The sequence below is a fragment of the Blennius ocellaris genome, assembly GCF_963422515.1.
Source record: "Blennius ocellaris genome assembly, chromosome: 22".
In the NCBI taxonomy this organism is placed as follows: domain Eukaryota; kingdom Metazoa; phylum Chordata; class Actinopteri; order Blenniiformes; family Blenniidae; genus Blennius; species Blennius ocellaris.
In genome coordinates, this window is record NC_137671.1 from 4,856,168 (window position 1) to 4,868,258 (window position 12,091).

Consider the following 12,091-nt stretch of genomic DNA (forward strand, 5'->3'; position numbering starts at 1 on the left):
GACTGAGGTCATCAAAGACAGACTGGAATCTGCAATAGGGATTTGGTCAAAGTCACAGGATTCCTTCCAGTCGGTGCTGGCGGACAGGTCACAGCTCGAGTGGCTGCCTCACGTGAGCCAGCCCGACTCTGTCCTGCCCCCTGTCGAACACGCTGTAGTACTGCCTCAGAAATACGTCTCCCAGAATCCATAGCGGACCCTCGGGTGTCATGATGTCGTTGGCCTGAAAGCCGCTGAAGCAGAATTCTCGGCCGTTGAAAAGCTCCTGGAGACGACGAGAAACAAGGTGTTTGTCGCGATGGGGACGGACATTCAATTCTGCCTACTGTCTATGAACGCGCGGTCTGACGCAAAGGAACAATGAAATGTTATCGACCTTTCTGACGTATTGCTGAGCGCTCAGTGTGTACTCCTTCCCGCCCAGAACGAAGGTCACGTGAGGCAAACTGGACAACCGCGCGCAGTCGATGAGAAACTGAAACACAACGAAAGCAGATCAAATATCCTAACCACGGATTTCGTTAGTTCACCGTCGCTCAGTCTTTCGAACCTCTCCGATGTTGGTGGGCGTGGCTCCGATCAGCTGGTGGAGGGCCATCGTCTCGTTGGTCGGCGCGGCGATGAGGGAGGTTCCGGTATCCACGATGGCCTGACAGCCGCGAGGACAGAACGAGTTTGCGCCCTGAACCGACACGCTGAGAAGCCAACACACACCTTCAGTTCCTCGTCTTCTCCGAATCGTTTACGCCACAACGGTTTCACGTGCTCTTCATTTGTACCTGCCAGCCTTTGTAGACACTTTTAGACGGCCTTGAGCAACCGTTATAAACACACAACACATTTCTGACTTTTGAAATCAAATTACTGTGGAAAAGAAAGGATTGTAGTTTTTTTTAAGTGTTGAATTGTTCACCTGTCCAGCTTGATCTGCCAGTATCCTTTAGCAGTGAGAGGCAGCCAGTTGATCGGTTTGTCGTACAGCAACTCATCTGTACCACCAAGCAGCAGTTCTCCTGCTCGACCGGAGCCGTCTGCCGAACTGCAACCAGAGGAGAAGTCCCATTTCAGTCAAACTCGAGAACCATCAAACACCTCTGACACTTTATCTTCTGGACTCCAAGGGAATACCGAGGAACTCGTGATCCATCCCAACGCCATTCAGTTCTCTACGTGGATTTACCTGCTGATGTAGAAGGAAAACACAGGTTCATCCAAGACCTTCTGCACCATGAGGTTGTCAAAAACCGGGTTTCCAAGGATCTCTGCCAGTTTCGGGTAACCGAGGCCCAGAACGCCGTCAAACTTCGCCATCAGGAATGACGCACCGGGTTCGTACACCGACTCTCCAAACTCCTGGTTCGGGATGGTCAGACCCCCAATCTGGAACAGATTTTAAATAAATAAACTATCTTAAAGCAATTTTGACACTTTGATCATTCTTTACCAGAATCAGTTTGGTTTCAGTAGATGGAGAAATTACAAACTACTTTTAGCTTGAGTTCATTGAGATAAAAACAAATTGAATGTTTTGTCACCTTCAAAACCAAACCTGGATTGGTTATTATTGGTTCACTTCACCAGTTAGTGCAGCTAAAAATCAACTTGCTTTGTTCGTTCGATCATGAGTTTTGTAGTTTATTGGTTTGTTGGCTAATTTGTTGGTTCGTTTGATGGTTCATTCGAAGGGTTGGTGGTTTGTTTGGTGGTTTGGTGGTTCATTGTATTGTTCAGTGGTTCATTCGATGGATCGTTCTATAGTTCATTCAGTGGTTAATTATTTCGTTAGTTGTTCCATTCGATATTTCGTTCGTTCGTTCATTTGTTGGTTTTTTCTACAGTTCGTTTGTTGGTTGAGTGGTTCGTTTGGTGGCTCATTGTTTTTCTCGCTGGTTCTATAGTTTGTTGGTTGGTTCATCGGTTCGTTGGTTTTTAAGCATAATAATGCTAAACACTGTGGATCCAGGCTCGTGTTCAGGCTCATAAGTATGTTCACTTATGGGAAACATCGAGGAACAAACATGTTAGTGACAAAAGTACCAGAGATACAGTAATGATGTCTTTATCATGATTTTCTTTAAACTTTTTGTTGAAGTTTTGAGGTACATTCTGAAATTGGGTGTTTGCGATCTGTGCGAGCAGCTCAGCGAGCTTGTTTTCAGCTGTGACGGTGTTTGTGGACCTGCAGCGTGTCTCTGGCCATGACTCCCAGAAGGTGTCCCGATCCATAGTGAATCCCGAACCTTCGCCCGTCGTGATGAAATGAAGTCGACTCAAACGCTCTGAAGCGCTGATGCGCCTCTGCAATACACACACAAAAAAAACTCCACCATGTTTTTAATCTGATTGAATATTAATTTCAATCTAAATTTTATCTTACTGCGGCGAAAGATTTGATCCGTTTGCGGATGTCTCTCCCCAGAGAGTGAGAAAAGTCTCTTAGAATGCGAAATCAGTGACGTTCAACTTCTGATGTCAATGTGGAGCAACGCAACCGAGTCACCACGACCTGATGACCCCCACAAACACACTCAGATACATACTGTATGTGTGTGTGTGTGTGTGTGTGTGTGTGTGTGTGTGTGTGTGTGTGTGTGTGTGTGTGTGTGTGTGTGTGTGTTTGTGTGCGTTCGTACCGCAGGCCTGGCTGACGCAATACGTTGATGGGACCCACAGGTCGGCTGATCCGGTGTCCAGAATCACAGAGAAGTTCTGACCGGGAGTTCCCAGACTGATCTGCCCAAAGTACTGGGCCTGAAACACAACCAGACTCCAGTCAATGGGGAAAAAAGTGGGAAAAAATGAATGCAGTCAAGGTTGTGCAAACATTAACCAAACCGCTGGGAAATCACACATTCATGCATCCATCATTGTTATATAAACAATGGGTTTATACTAATTATCACAAAAATAACAATAAAGTAATATAAGTCAAACTTTTAACATAAAAAAACATTTGTGTACATAAAGTGTATTTATTGTAAACCCTCTGAATGGCATCAAGTAGAAATACCGTCCTATGGCACCATCTGGTGGTAAAATCAAGAATAACAACAAGTTGATTTTATATTGTCATGCGGAGACACTCGGCGATTAATTAATCTCTGACTTCATTCGACTGCTGCAAACAAAATTACACATGCTAAAATAACCAAAAACGTTTTTGTTATCACGTTAACATTTCACACAAACGACTCATATTATCATATCCACAAATTCTAAATGCTTGAATTGTCATGATCAAAATATTTGTACAGCTGCTCCACCTTATTAGATTTTTTTTCATTAATAAGCATTAAATTTCATCTAAATCTGGAGTAAACCTACAAATTCAGATTCATTTTCCACTCAAATCTAGTGGAAATTTTTTTTAGCTGAAATACCCGATTTCAGCTAAATTTGGACAAAATGTAAAAAAAATGTGTTGCTTTGGTTGCAACTTGTCACCATTTTGTGGTAAAATTAAGAATTGATGAATGTCTCCGCAATAAAACAAACCTCAGAATTGTGTTTGGGGTTTTTTTCCCTCCCTCATGATGAGCGCAGATAAATGGTGCCCCCTGGTGGAAACAATAAATAAATAAGTCTTACGTCCATATAGTTGTAGATTCTCTCGCTGGAGCGTCCGAGCCGGAGCGACGTGGTGCCCGGAGGGAAACACTGAGCGTAGCGGCGGTTAAACATGTCGGGACGATGCTCCTTCAGGAAGTCCTCCAGCTCACCGGCGGCGCGCAGCTGCGTACGAATCGAACGCACCCGCTTGAGGGGAACCCTGAAGGGCAGCAGATATAAGATGTGAAACAAAAAAATACTTTTGAGATAAAAGATCACTTATTGATACATATATTTGAACTGCAGTTTGAGGTTAAAGGATGCAGTCCCTTGTTGGTCGCAGCGCCTCCTGCTGGCTGGAGGCCAAACAAGAGTTTTTACCGCAATAAAAGCACTGTTTGTTTTTCTCACCTGACGAGAGCGAAGCTGCTCCAAGTCCACAGGAGCAACAGCAACTTCAGCATAGTGACACTCCGACTGTTCATCTCTTCGGCTGCTCTTTTGTCCGACTGTTCTTCAATCTGAAGGTTCTTCTGTTTAAGCGTACCTGTGGTCAACTGTTCATCCGTTCCCCTGTTCGTCCTGTCGCCTGTTGGATTCTCGTCGGCTCAACAGAGAGACTTTATCAGAGAAAACTTGCAGCTCTGATTGGATCAGAGAGAAGGAGGAAAAAAATGAACTTGACTCTGAATCAAAAACCTCCTGAGAAAAAAATCCTCCTGAACTCACAAAATGATGCACCAGGAAATATTAAATATTTCATCAATGGAGAATTTTCCGGACTTTGGAAGATTTCACCAGATCTGAATGAAAGAAAATCTTTTATTTCAGTAGTTACCAAAATATACTGGTTGCATTTTTAGAATACAAACAAACTAATTCTTAACTTTTCACCCAAACTTTTATTACTTTGAATGAACTGCTGTCAACCTTTAAGTTATTAACATCAAAAAACGTTTTCTATCAATAAAATATTCCAAAAATATCACTTTTCATTGATGAGCACGACTATTATTTTTTTTTTAATGTTTGTTCAAGTTTGTTTGTGTAACTTCTCTAATGTTGACTCTTTCAGGTCTCAGTGACTCCGACCAGATGTCGAGGGCAACTGTGGCGGCTAATGTATTAGCACACTTAGCATGGATGTTAGCACCATTAGCTATCTTATCGTCACTAATAAACTCCCCCAAATTAGCTGTAATGTTTGTAATGTTGGCGAAATCAGCAAACGTACAAAGACATTTGCCGACATTTACTCCAATGTCACCTGCATACAGGGAGAGCATCACACCCAACAGTAGACCTGTAGAGAAATTTACATATTTTTGAGAAGCCTCGCATTTCTGTTGAAAACATCCTTTTTTTTTTTTTATTAATCTTATATAATATACAAATTTTCTGAGGCAGTGAATTTCGGGTTTTCATTACCTGCGAGCTACAATAATCCACATTTAAAGAAAAAGGGTTGAAATATTCATTCCATTTGTAACGTTATTTTTTATTATCTTTTCAGTTTTGCCACAAGATTAAGTGTTGTGAGTTGTTTAAAAAATGTAGTCTCATCAGGACTGGGTTATTTTGTTTAAACAGAGTCTGATGTGATCTATAATTCGTGTTCATAATGGTTATGGTCACGTTATATACAGAAGCTTAAGGGAGATTTTTAGTGTATTTAAGTAGAAGCTGCACTACTCAGTATAACCAGTAGGTGGCAGTGTGACTTTCCCATTATATAATTGACTTGTAGACCATAGAAGAAAATAAAAGTTGGTGGTTGACAGCCATGGCTTCTCAGAATCCAGTATATTACAGAATCCTCTATTATTATTTACAGAATAAAATATTCGGGTTTCACTTTATGGAATGACAAAAAAAAAAATGTAAAGGAGTTTTAGAATTTATGCAGATTATTTGGTTTGCTGTCAATGCCCTATAATCTAATTAATAAACACACGCGGTCAAAAACATAAATGAATGAAAGCCAATTAAAGTTGGACGAAGGTCATGATTGTTTTTTTTATACTCTAAAATAAAAATCAAAAAACGAACAGATGAGCTGATGAAGATTCATTTTTTTATTTCAGTAAACAAAACAAAGAACGTTGAAATGACCTCTTACAGTCGTCGTTGGACTAGCGTTAGCAACCCGAGCTACCATCATCATCCTCATCTACCATCATCACTGTATGCTAACAGCAGCTGCGCGTTTAGCGCCTGCCCCGCTAGCATCAGCACAGAGAAAAAAAACAAAGCAAAACAGAGTGGAGCGTTTTTGTTTTACTACACAGAGGTGATAAATAACAAAACTGATCCCTCCCCAAATCTTCATCGTCGGCCTCCTCTTCCTCTAGCAGGGGTGGTGGTCGGGCACTCGCTTCCTGAACGAGAGAAGAAGGGAAACGGCGATTAAAACGAGACGCGCGTGGCGAGGCTAACTGCAGAACGTGTCGCTTCAACCGACCTCGGCGCGGCTTTGATGATGTTGTCGACTCTCAGGATCATCTCGGCGGCCTCGGAGGCGCTCAGCAGCATCTGGCGCTTCACCTGGAAGGACTCGGTGACGCCGAGCTCCACCATGTTCCCCACGACGCCTTCGGACATGTCTGCGGGGCGGAGAGAGGCGCCGCGTTAGCCGTGAGGTGACAGGTTAGTCCCATTTCAAATATTGGGGTTTGTTTACGCAACAGTGTGCAGAGACGCCGAAAAAGCAACTTTTTGAAAAGCTGCTACTGACGTAGTAAACGATTGTTCTGCACATGCTCAGTAGATGGACAAGAACAGCGGCCCCCAGTTCATTGTCTGCTCGTGTATTCCCACTGGTAATATTTATCACATGTTGTTATCTGCGTGCATGTGTGGGTGACTTCATTACGAAAACAATCAACAGCTCCAACTAGTGGCCTGGCATGCCAACGACACCGTTTTTAGCTGATTCGGTGTAAACAGACATCGTTTTCAAAGTGTTTCCGTGTCAACGCTAAACTTTTTCTTAAGCGCGAGGTTACAAGAGTATAAACACTGTGGCGGATTGCAACTTTACAAACATTGAGGTAATTGTCGGTAAAATCAGCATGATGTCGGCAGAATCACCTGAAAAGTTTCCTATTTTAATTCCGCAGGCGGCAGAGGTAGCCAAGTCGATGCTAATGAGACGGGTGTGAGATTTGCCGCAAAATTAGCAGAGTGCACTGAGAGGGGAGCAATTTAACGCTCGTCGTTGTATTAAAATGTGGTTTTGAGACATTAGCAGCGTAACGTGGAGGTCGTCACATGTTGGTAAATAGGTAGCGGTTTGAGTTTTCGCGGTTGGCGGCGTCCCGTCACGCGGTTTGGACTCACTCAGTCCGAACGTAGTCTTGTTGTCCTGATGTGCGGCCCTCAGCTGAGCCACCAGGTCGGCGCTGTCGTAGCCGGCGTTGTCCGCAATGATGGTCGGCAGCTGGACGGAGGGGGGACGAACGTCAAGCACTTTTCTTTTCACACATGAGCTCAGTAGAGAATAAACAAACTCCGCTCACCATCCTCAGAGCTTTGGCGAACGACTCCATGGCGACCGCCTCCTTGCCTGGCGTCCTATTGGCCAGATCCGTCACCACTTTGGCCATCAGCATCTCGGAGCAGCCTGAGTGTGAAGGACCGCGATTAGCGCCGCGGACAAACAACCCGGATGTGTGTTTATCAGAGGGCGCGTTTGTTTTTGTTTTACCTCCTCCGTAGATGGTGCGCGGCTCCTTCACCGTCTGAGACAACACGCAGAGAGCGTCGTGCAGCGAGCGCTCTGCCTCGTCCAGGATCTGCTGAGTCGCTCCGCGCAGCACCACGGTGCACGCCTCACCTGAGGGGGCGGAGCCACAGGTGTGAATCCAGGCGAGTGTGTGTGTGTGTGTGTGTGTGTGTGTTACAGGGAGAGTGTGTTAGTGTGTGTGTACCCATAGCGACTCCGGAGAAGTGGATGAGTGTGTCCTCGCCGATCATCACCTCCTCGATCAGTTTGCAGTGACCCAGTTTCACCATCTCCGGATGGTCGAAGGTGGATGTGATCTCACCACCTGACACACACACACACGCACACGCACACACTTTAGTGTGTGTCAAGTCCACGCAGCAGAGGAGCCGCGTTTCGCCAACGAGCTTCGAATCGCCTCAGATTTCAAGAAAAAGCCGCGAACTCCCGAATCGCCGTGACTGGATGGATCCGTACCGGTGACGAGGGCGAGGCGCTCCACTCCGGCGAAGTCTGCGTGCTCGATGGCCATGACGCCGGCCTGAGCGAACAGCTGCTCCGGGTAATTATAGATCAACTGTCTGTGAGAGAAACCGCATTGTTTTATTTTGCCATTATTGTGCTCGACAAACAATTAGCCTTTGATCTCCGCGTGCGCGCGTTGGACGCGGGTCAATAAGCCCCGCCCACTGAACCACAGCCGTTTCCAGACAAACGTGTGGGCGACGCGGAGGAGGTCAGGACGGGAGGAGGAGGCGGGTGTTGCTCGGACCTGTTGATGAAGCAGTTGATGCCGTGCTTCAGGATGCGATCCACCTTCTCTTTCATCTTTTCCTTCTCGGCCATCTCGATCTCGGCCACCTTCGCCGTGGAGTCCACTCGAACCCTGGAGCCGAACACCTGAGGGACACACGCGGGACGTGAGGCCTTCTGACTTTGTTCAAATACTGGAGAGAGCATGAGGAGGCGCCAACGACCCACTGAGCCGTTCATGAATGTTTTAATCATATAATCTTATGAAGTCACACGCTAACAAGTCAGGAAATGCTGGTGGACGTGTTTTAATTCTTCATATTCTCAGGGAACAACAGCTCCTTCGGTCATCTGTAAATTGATTGGTGAGACGCTGCAAACTCCGCCCCTGCGATGTTGAACACACACTGATCCTGGGTTGAACTCGCGGGTTGATAAGTGTGTAAGAGTGTTGATGATGCTTTGATTGTGTATTGGTGAATCAGTGTGTGTGACGGTGACTCTGAACAGGATTAGCAGTGTAGAAGATGCATGGATGGATTAGCGCATTTCAGTTATTATATTAATGCGAGTGTATTACTGAATGAATGTGTGCATTGGTGTGTGCAAGTGTATTTGTGTGCGCGTGTATATGTTTATACCTTGATCTTGTCAGTGTCCATGCCCGTGTTGGCGATCAGGATGTTTGCGTTCTCGAGTCTCTTCGGTTGGTTCACCCCGATCCTTTTATCCAGCAGGAACCCTGAACGCAACACACACACACATTAGTGAGGGATCCGGCTGGTGTGTGTGTGTATTTGTGTGTGTATTTGTGTGTGTGCGCATCCCACCTTCGTCCAGGTAGGAGTCGGTGAGACTTCCTCCGAGCTTCTTGATGACGTGGATGGCCTCCAGGTTGCCGGAGCCCTTGAGCCGCAGCACGGCCTGCACGGCCAGCTGGGAGAAATGGTCCTTGTGGTGCGTCAGCAGCTTGGAGGACAGCGTGGTGCGCGCGATGTTCAGCAGGTCCTCCTGGAAGCGGGCTGGGTCGTCGCTACGGCAACCACACGGGACCACGTCAGACTTCCAGCCAACCCTTTCATTTACCGTTTCTTTGCCCCCCCCCCACCCCCTTTTTCTTCCTACCTGTGGTCGACTGCCGCTTCCCTCAGAGCGTCCCTGGCCGTCTGCGTGGCCTTCCTCCAGCCGGAGATGATCGTCTGCGGGTGGATCTTCTTGGCGATCAGGAGCTCCGCCTCCTGAAACCCGGGGGATGGCGGTTAGAACCGGAAAGCACTTTGATCGCGCGAGGCCGCCCGAGCGGTGGCGTTTTTTACCCGCAGCAGCTCCGCGGCGAGCACGGTGACCGACGTGGTGCCGTCTCCGACCTCGTCGTCCTGGACCTTCGACATGTCTGCGGCAGAGTTCGGACGTTAGCGGCGACGAGTCACATTTGTAGATTTACGCGTTTCCCCTCCCGTTTCCATGGAGACGAAGGGTTCACTCACCGACGAGGACTTTCGCGGCCGGGTTGTCGACGCCGATGGCTTTGAGGATCGTCGCCCCGTCGTTGGTGACGGTCACCGAGCCGCCCTTCGCGCCGCTCAGCAGAATCTTATCCTGTAACGCAGACGTGTGTTGAGAGAAAAAACCTTCTGCGTTTTCGTGACCGTCTCACACACTCGCACTCACCATGCCCTTCGGCCCCAGAGTGCTTTTCACCAGGTCTCCGATGGCGATGGCGCCGATGAAAGATGACTGTGATTTTTTTTTTAAAACAACAACAACAGTTTTAGATGGGAAGCTTTTCAACAAATGTTAAAATAAAAAGTTATTAAATGGAGTTGACTGAACGCACCAGCCGGGCCGTCTCGGCTTTCTCTTCATCCGCTCCATGTTTGAAGATGTTGACGGGGGCCATTGATAAGGACGCCTACACAGGCAAAACAACCAGGAACAGTGTTTACATAAACAAGCAATCGGAACGCAAATAAAAACATAGTGGGAGAGTTGTGAAGAAACTGGGAAAATCCATAAATATGTTGAAACCATTGACAATTAGGTTAGAAAAAGAACAAAGGAGGATATATGAGAACAAAGTAAATAATGTCAATAATGGTAAATTGGGGGAAAAAAAGAGAATGAGGCAGTTACAAATAAATCACCTCTCAATCAAAACAAACTGCAAAAATGGAAGTCAATAGTTTCAAAAGACCTCAACATTATTTATTGGGTTTTAATTGTAATATAAATCCTAATTCTTAAGTTTTACTTTTTAATATTTTTTTTTCTTTGCCGATTGAGACTGGGCGTGGATAGATTTCTTTAATCCGAGCACGTTTGAACGCAGCAGCGGCTCACCCCGCCCCTTTCATCCCAGAACCCACTAGAAGCTTTAAGACGATATATAACGGATAATCCAATAAAACCCGTGAAAATATAGACCGGGACCATCACCAAGATGCAAAACTATTATGAAAAACATCAGCTTTTAATCACACATCCAGCCAATTGCTGCATTCTGACTGACAAAAAAAAAATCACATTTGATCCTGACAGTCACAAAGCCCCGGTGGTGACAGGCTAGCCTTGGTTAGCATGCTAACCAGCTAAATCAGGGAAACGAGAGCGAACTTTACAAAAATAAATTACGCATAAACACACATAACGCATAAAAGCTCCTGGGCTGCAGCTGCTGTGTCGGTTTCAACACAGCTAACGAAAGTTAAACGATAAAAGACTCTTGTTAGCTCAATTGCTAGCGAGTCCGCAACGCCCATGTGGTCATTCACCGGTTAGCACTGCGAGCTAACGAAGAAATATACGCCCATCGAAGAAACATAAAGAACAATCGAGTAGCGACACTGAGTCCTCGTATGTTTTCCCTGTAGACAGCAGGAGATATTTTTGTTTTTAACGCATGAAAAAGGTAATAAATGTGAATGAAAGCTGACCATGATGACTGTTGTTTCAGAGCTGGAGCACGGCACACACGCAGAAGGAGGAAGGACGACGTGATGACGTTGCACGTACAAGCAATCTGATGCGTTCAAGGCCCATGATTGAAAAGATATACATTTAGTTTATTTCAAACTCTTTTTCTGTACTTCAGTGTTTTTGTTTAAGGCTAACGTTGTTCATATTCAACATACACATTATTAGCTTTTATCTCTTCATTAAAACAAAACAAAATGTGTTGTATGTTGTTTGTTTTAAATTGTGTTGATATAAAATAATCTCAGAAGACAAAGGAAAAGCCATTTCTCCCTCAATTTAATTCAGGCTGTGAATCTTCCATACGCTTTATCTCACATAAAATGTTATATTTTGATCATTTTAGCTTAAAACAGTTTATTTAAGAAGATCAAGTTTTCCTTTTTAAAGAACACCACCTTTAGTATCAAAGTTTAAAAAAACAAGTTTTAAATCTGTTTCTATATGTTTCAAGCGTACATCTATAAAAAGAATGTGAGCTTTTCTTCCATTAAAATGAATTATTTTTGGGATCACACTTTCATATTATTTAAAGACACGTTGTCACATTTTCCAGATTTCTTTGTCTACATTTCTGATAAACATTTTTAAGGTCTCTGTAAATGAAATACCTGTAGCAAGCAAGAAATGTAATGTATTTTTTTTATATTTTGAGATTGCACATAAAATAAAAATGTCTTCTAAATATTTTGTTTAGGCATTAATTCTAATCAGAAAAAGAAACAAACTATATTCATAGGGAAATATATCAATAATTAGGCCATAAAGTTACAATCATGCATCACAGTTTTCCAGTATTTTCTTTTTTTCTTCTTAGATTTAGAAAATAATTCAGATCCTTCTTTTAACCTACAAAGGCTCCGTCATATCTGTAAGAGCTAATAGTCCCACGTTACCCCAGAAGAACACATCATTCCCAGCGTGCTGCTTACTGGACGTCCCGCCTCTGACTCTGGTTCTGCAGCTTAATAATGAGTTTAGAACCTTTCCATCATTTGCTCGTGTGGAATTGTTGGGTTCCTTTCTCTAAATCACGGTTACATTTGACTGTATAGGAATAAAAATTTTAATATTTGTAAGAATTCTACCTTT

The 12,091-nt window shown here is 44.6% G+C and overlaps 2 protein-coding genes across 2 annotated transcripts; both read right to left on the reverse strand.

Annotated features, from left to right (window-relative positions):
- Positions 1-88: 88 nt before the first annotated feature.
- On the reverse strand, positions 89-4,013 carry nots (nothepsin; the record flags this gene model as incomplete). The annotated part of the gene is made up of 9 exons (XM_080518557.1): positions 89-265; positions 377-475; positions 551-695; positions 914-1,039; positions 1,181-1,380; positions 2,180-2,298; positions 2,634-2,751; positions 3,589-3,769; positions 3,961-4,013. 9 exons carry the CDS (start codon positions 4,011-4,013, stop codon positions 89-91), a joined length of 1,218 nt encoding a protein of 405 aa, XP_080374683.1.
- Positions 4,014-5,609: 1,596 nt separating this feature from the next.
- cct2 (chaperonin containing TCP1, subunit 2 (beta)) lies at positions 5,610-11,002 on the reverse strand. Its single transcript, XM_080518200.1, has 16 exons — positions 10,960-11,002; positions 9,864-9,938; positions 9,698-9,763; positions 9,514-9,625; positions 9,343-9,419; positions 9,152-9,264; positions 8,857-9,059; positions 8,668-8,768; positions 8,046-8,173; positions 7,751-7,854; positions 7,479-7,598; positions 7,256-7,384; positions 7,068-7,171; positions 6,889-6,988; positions 6,011-6,152; positions 5,610-5,927 (listed from the first exon to the last, which is right to left on the reverse strand). Exons 1-16 carry the CDS (start codon positions 10,960-10,962, stop codon positions 5,897-5,899), a joined length of 1,608 nt encoding a protein of 535 aa, XP_080374326.1. The 5' UTR covers positions 10,963-11,002; the 3' UTR covers positions 5,610-5,896.
- Positions 11,003-12,091: the final 1,089 nt, after the last annotated feature.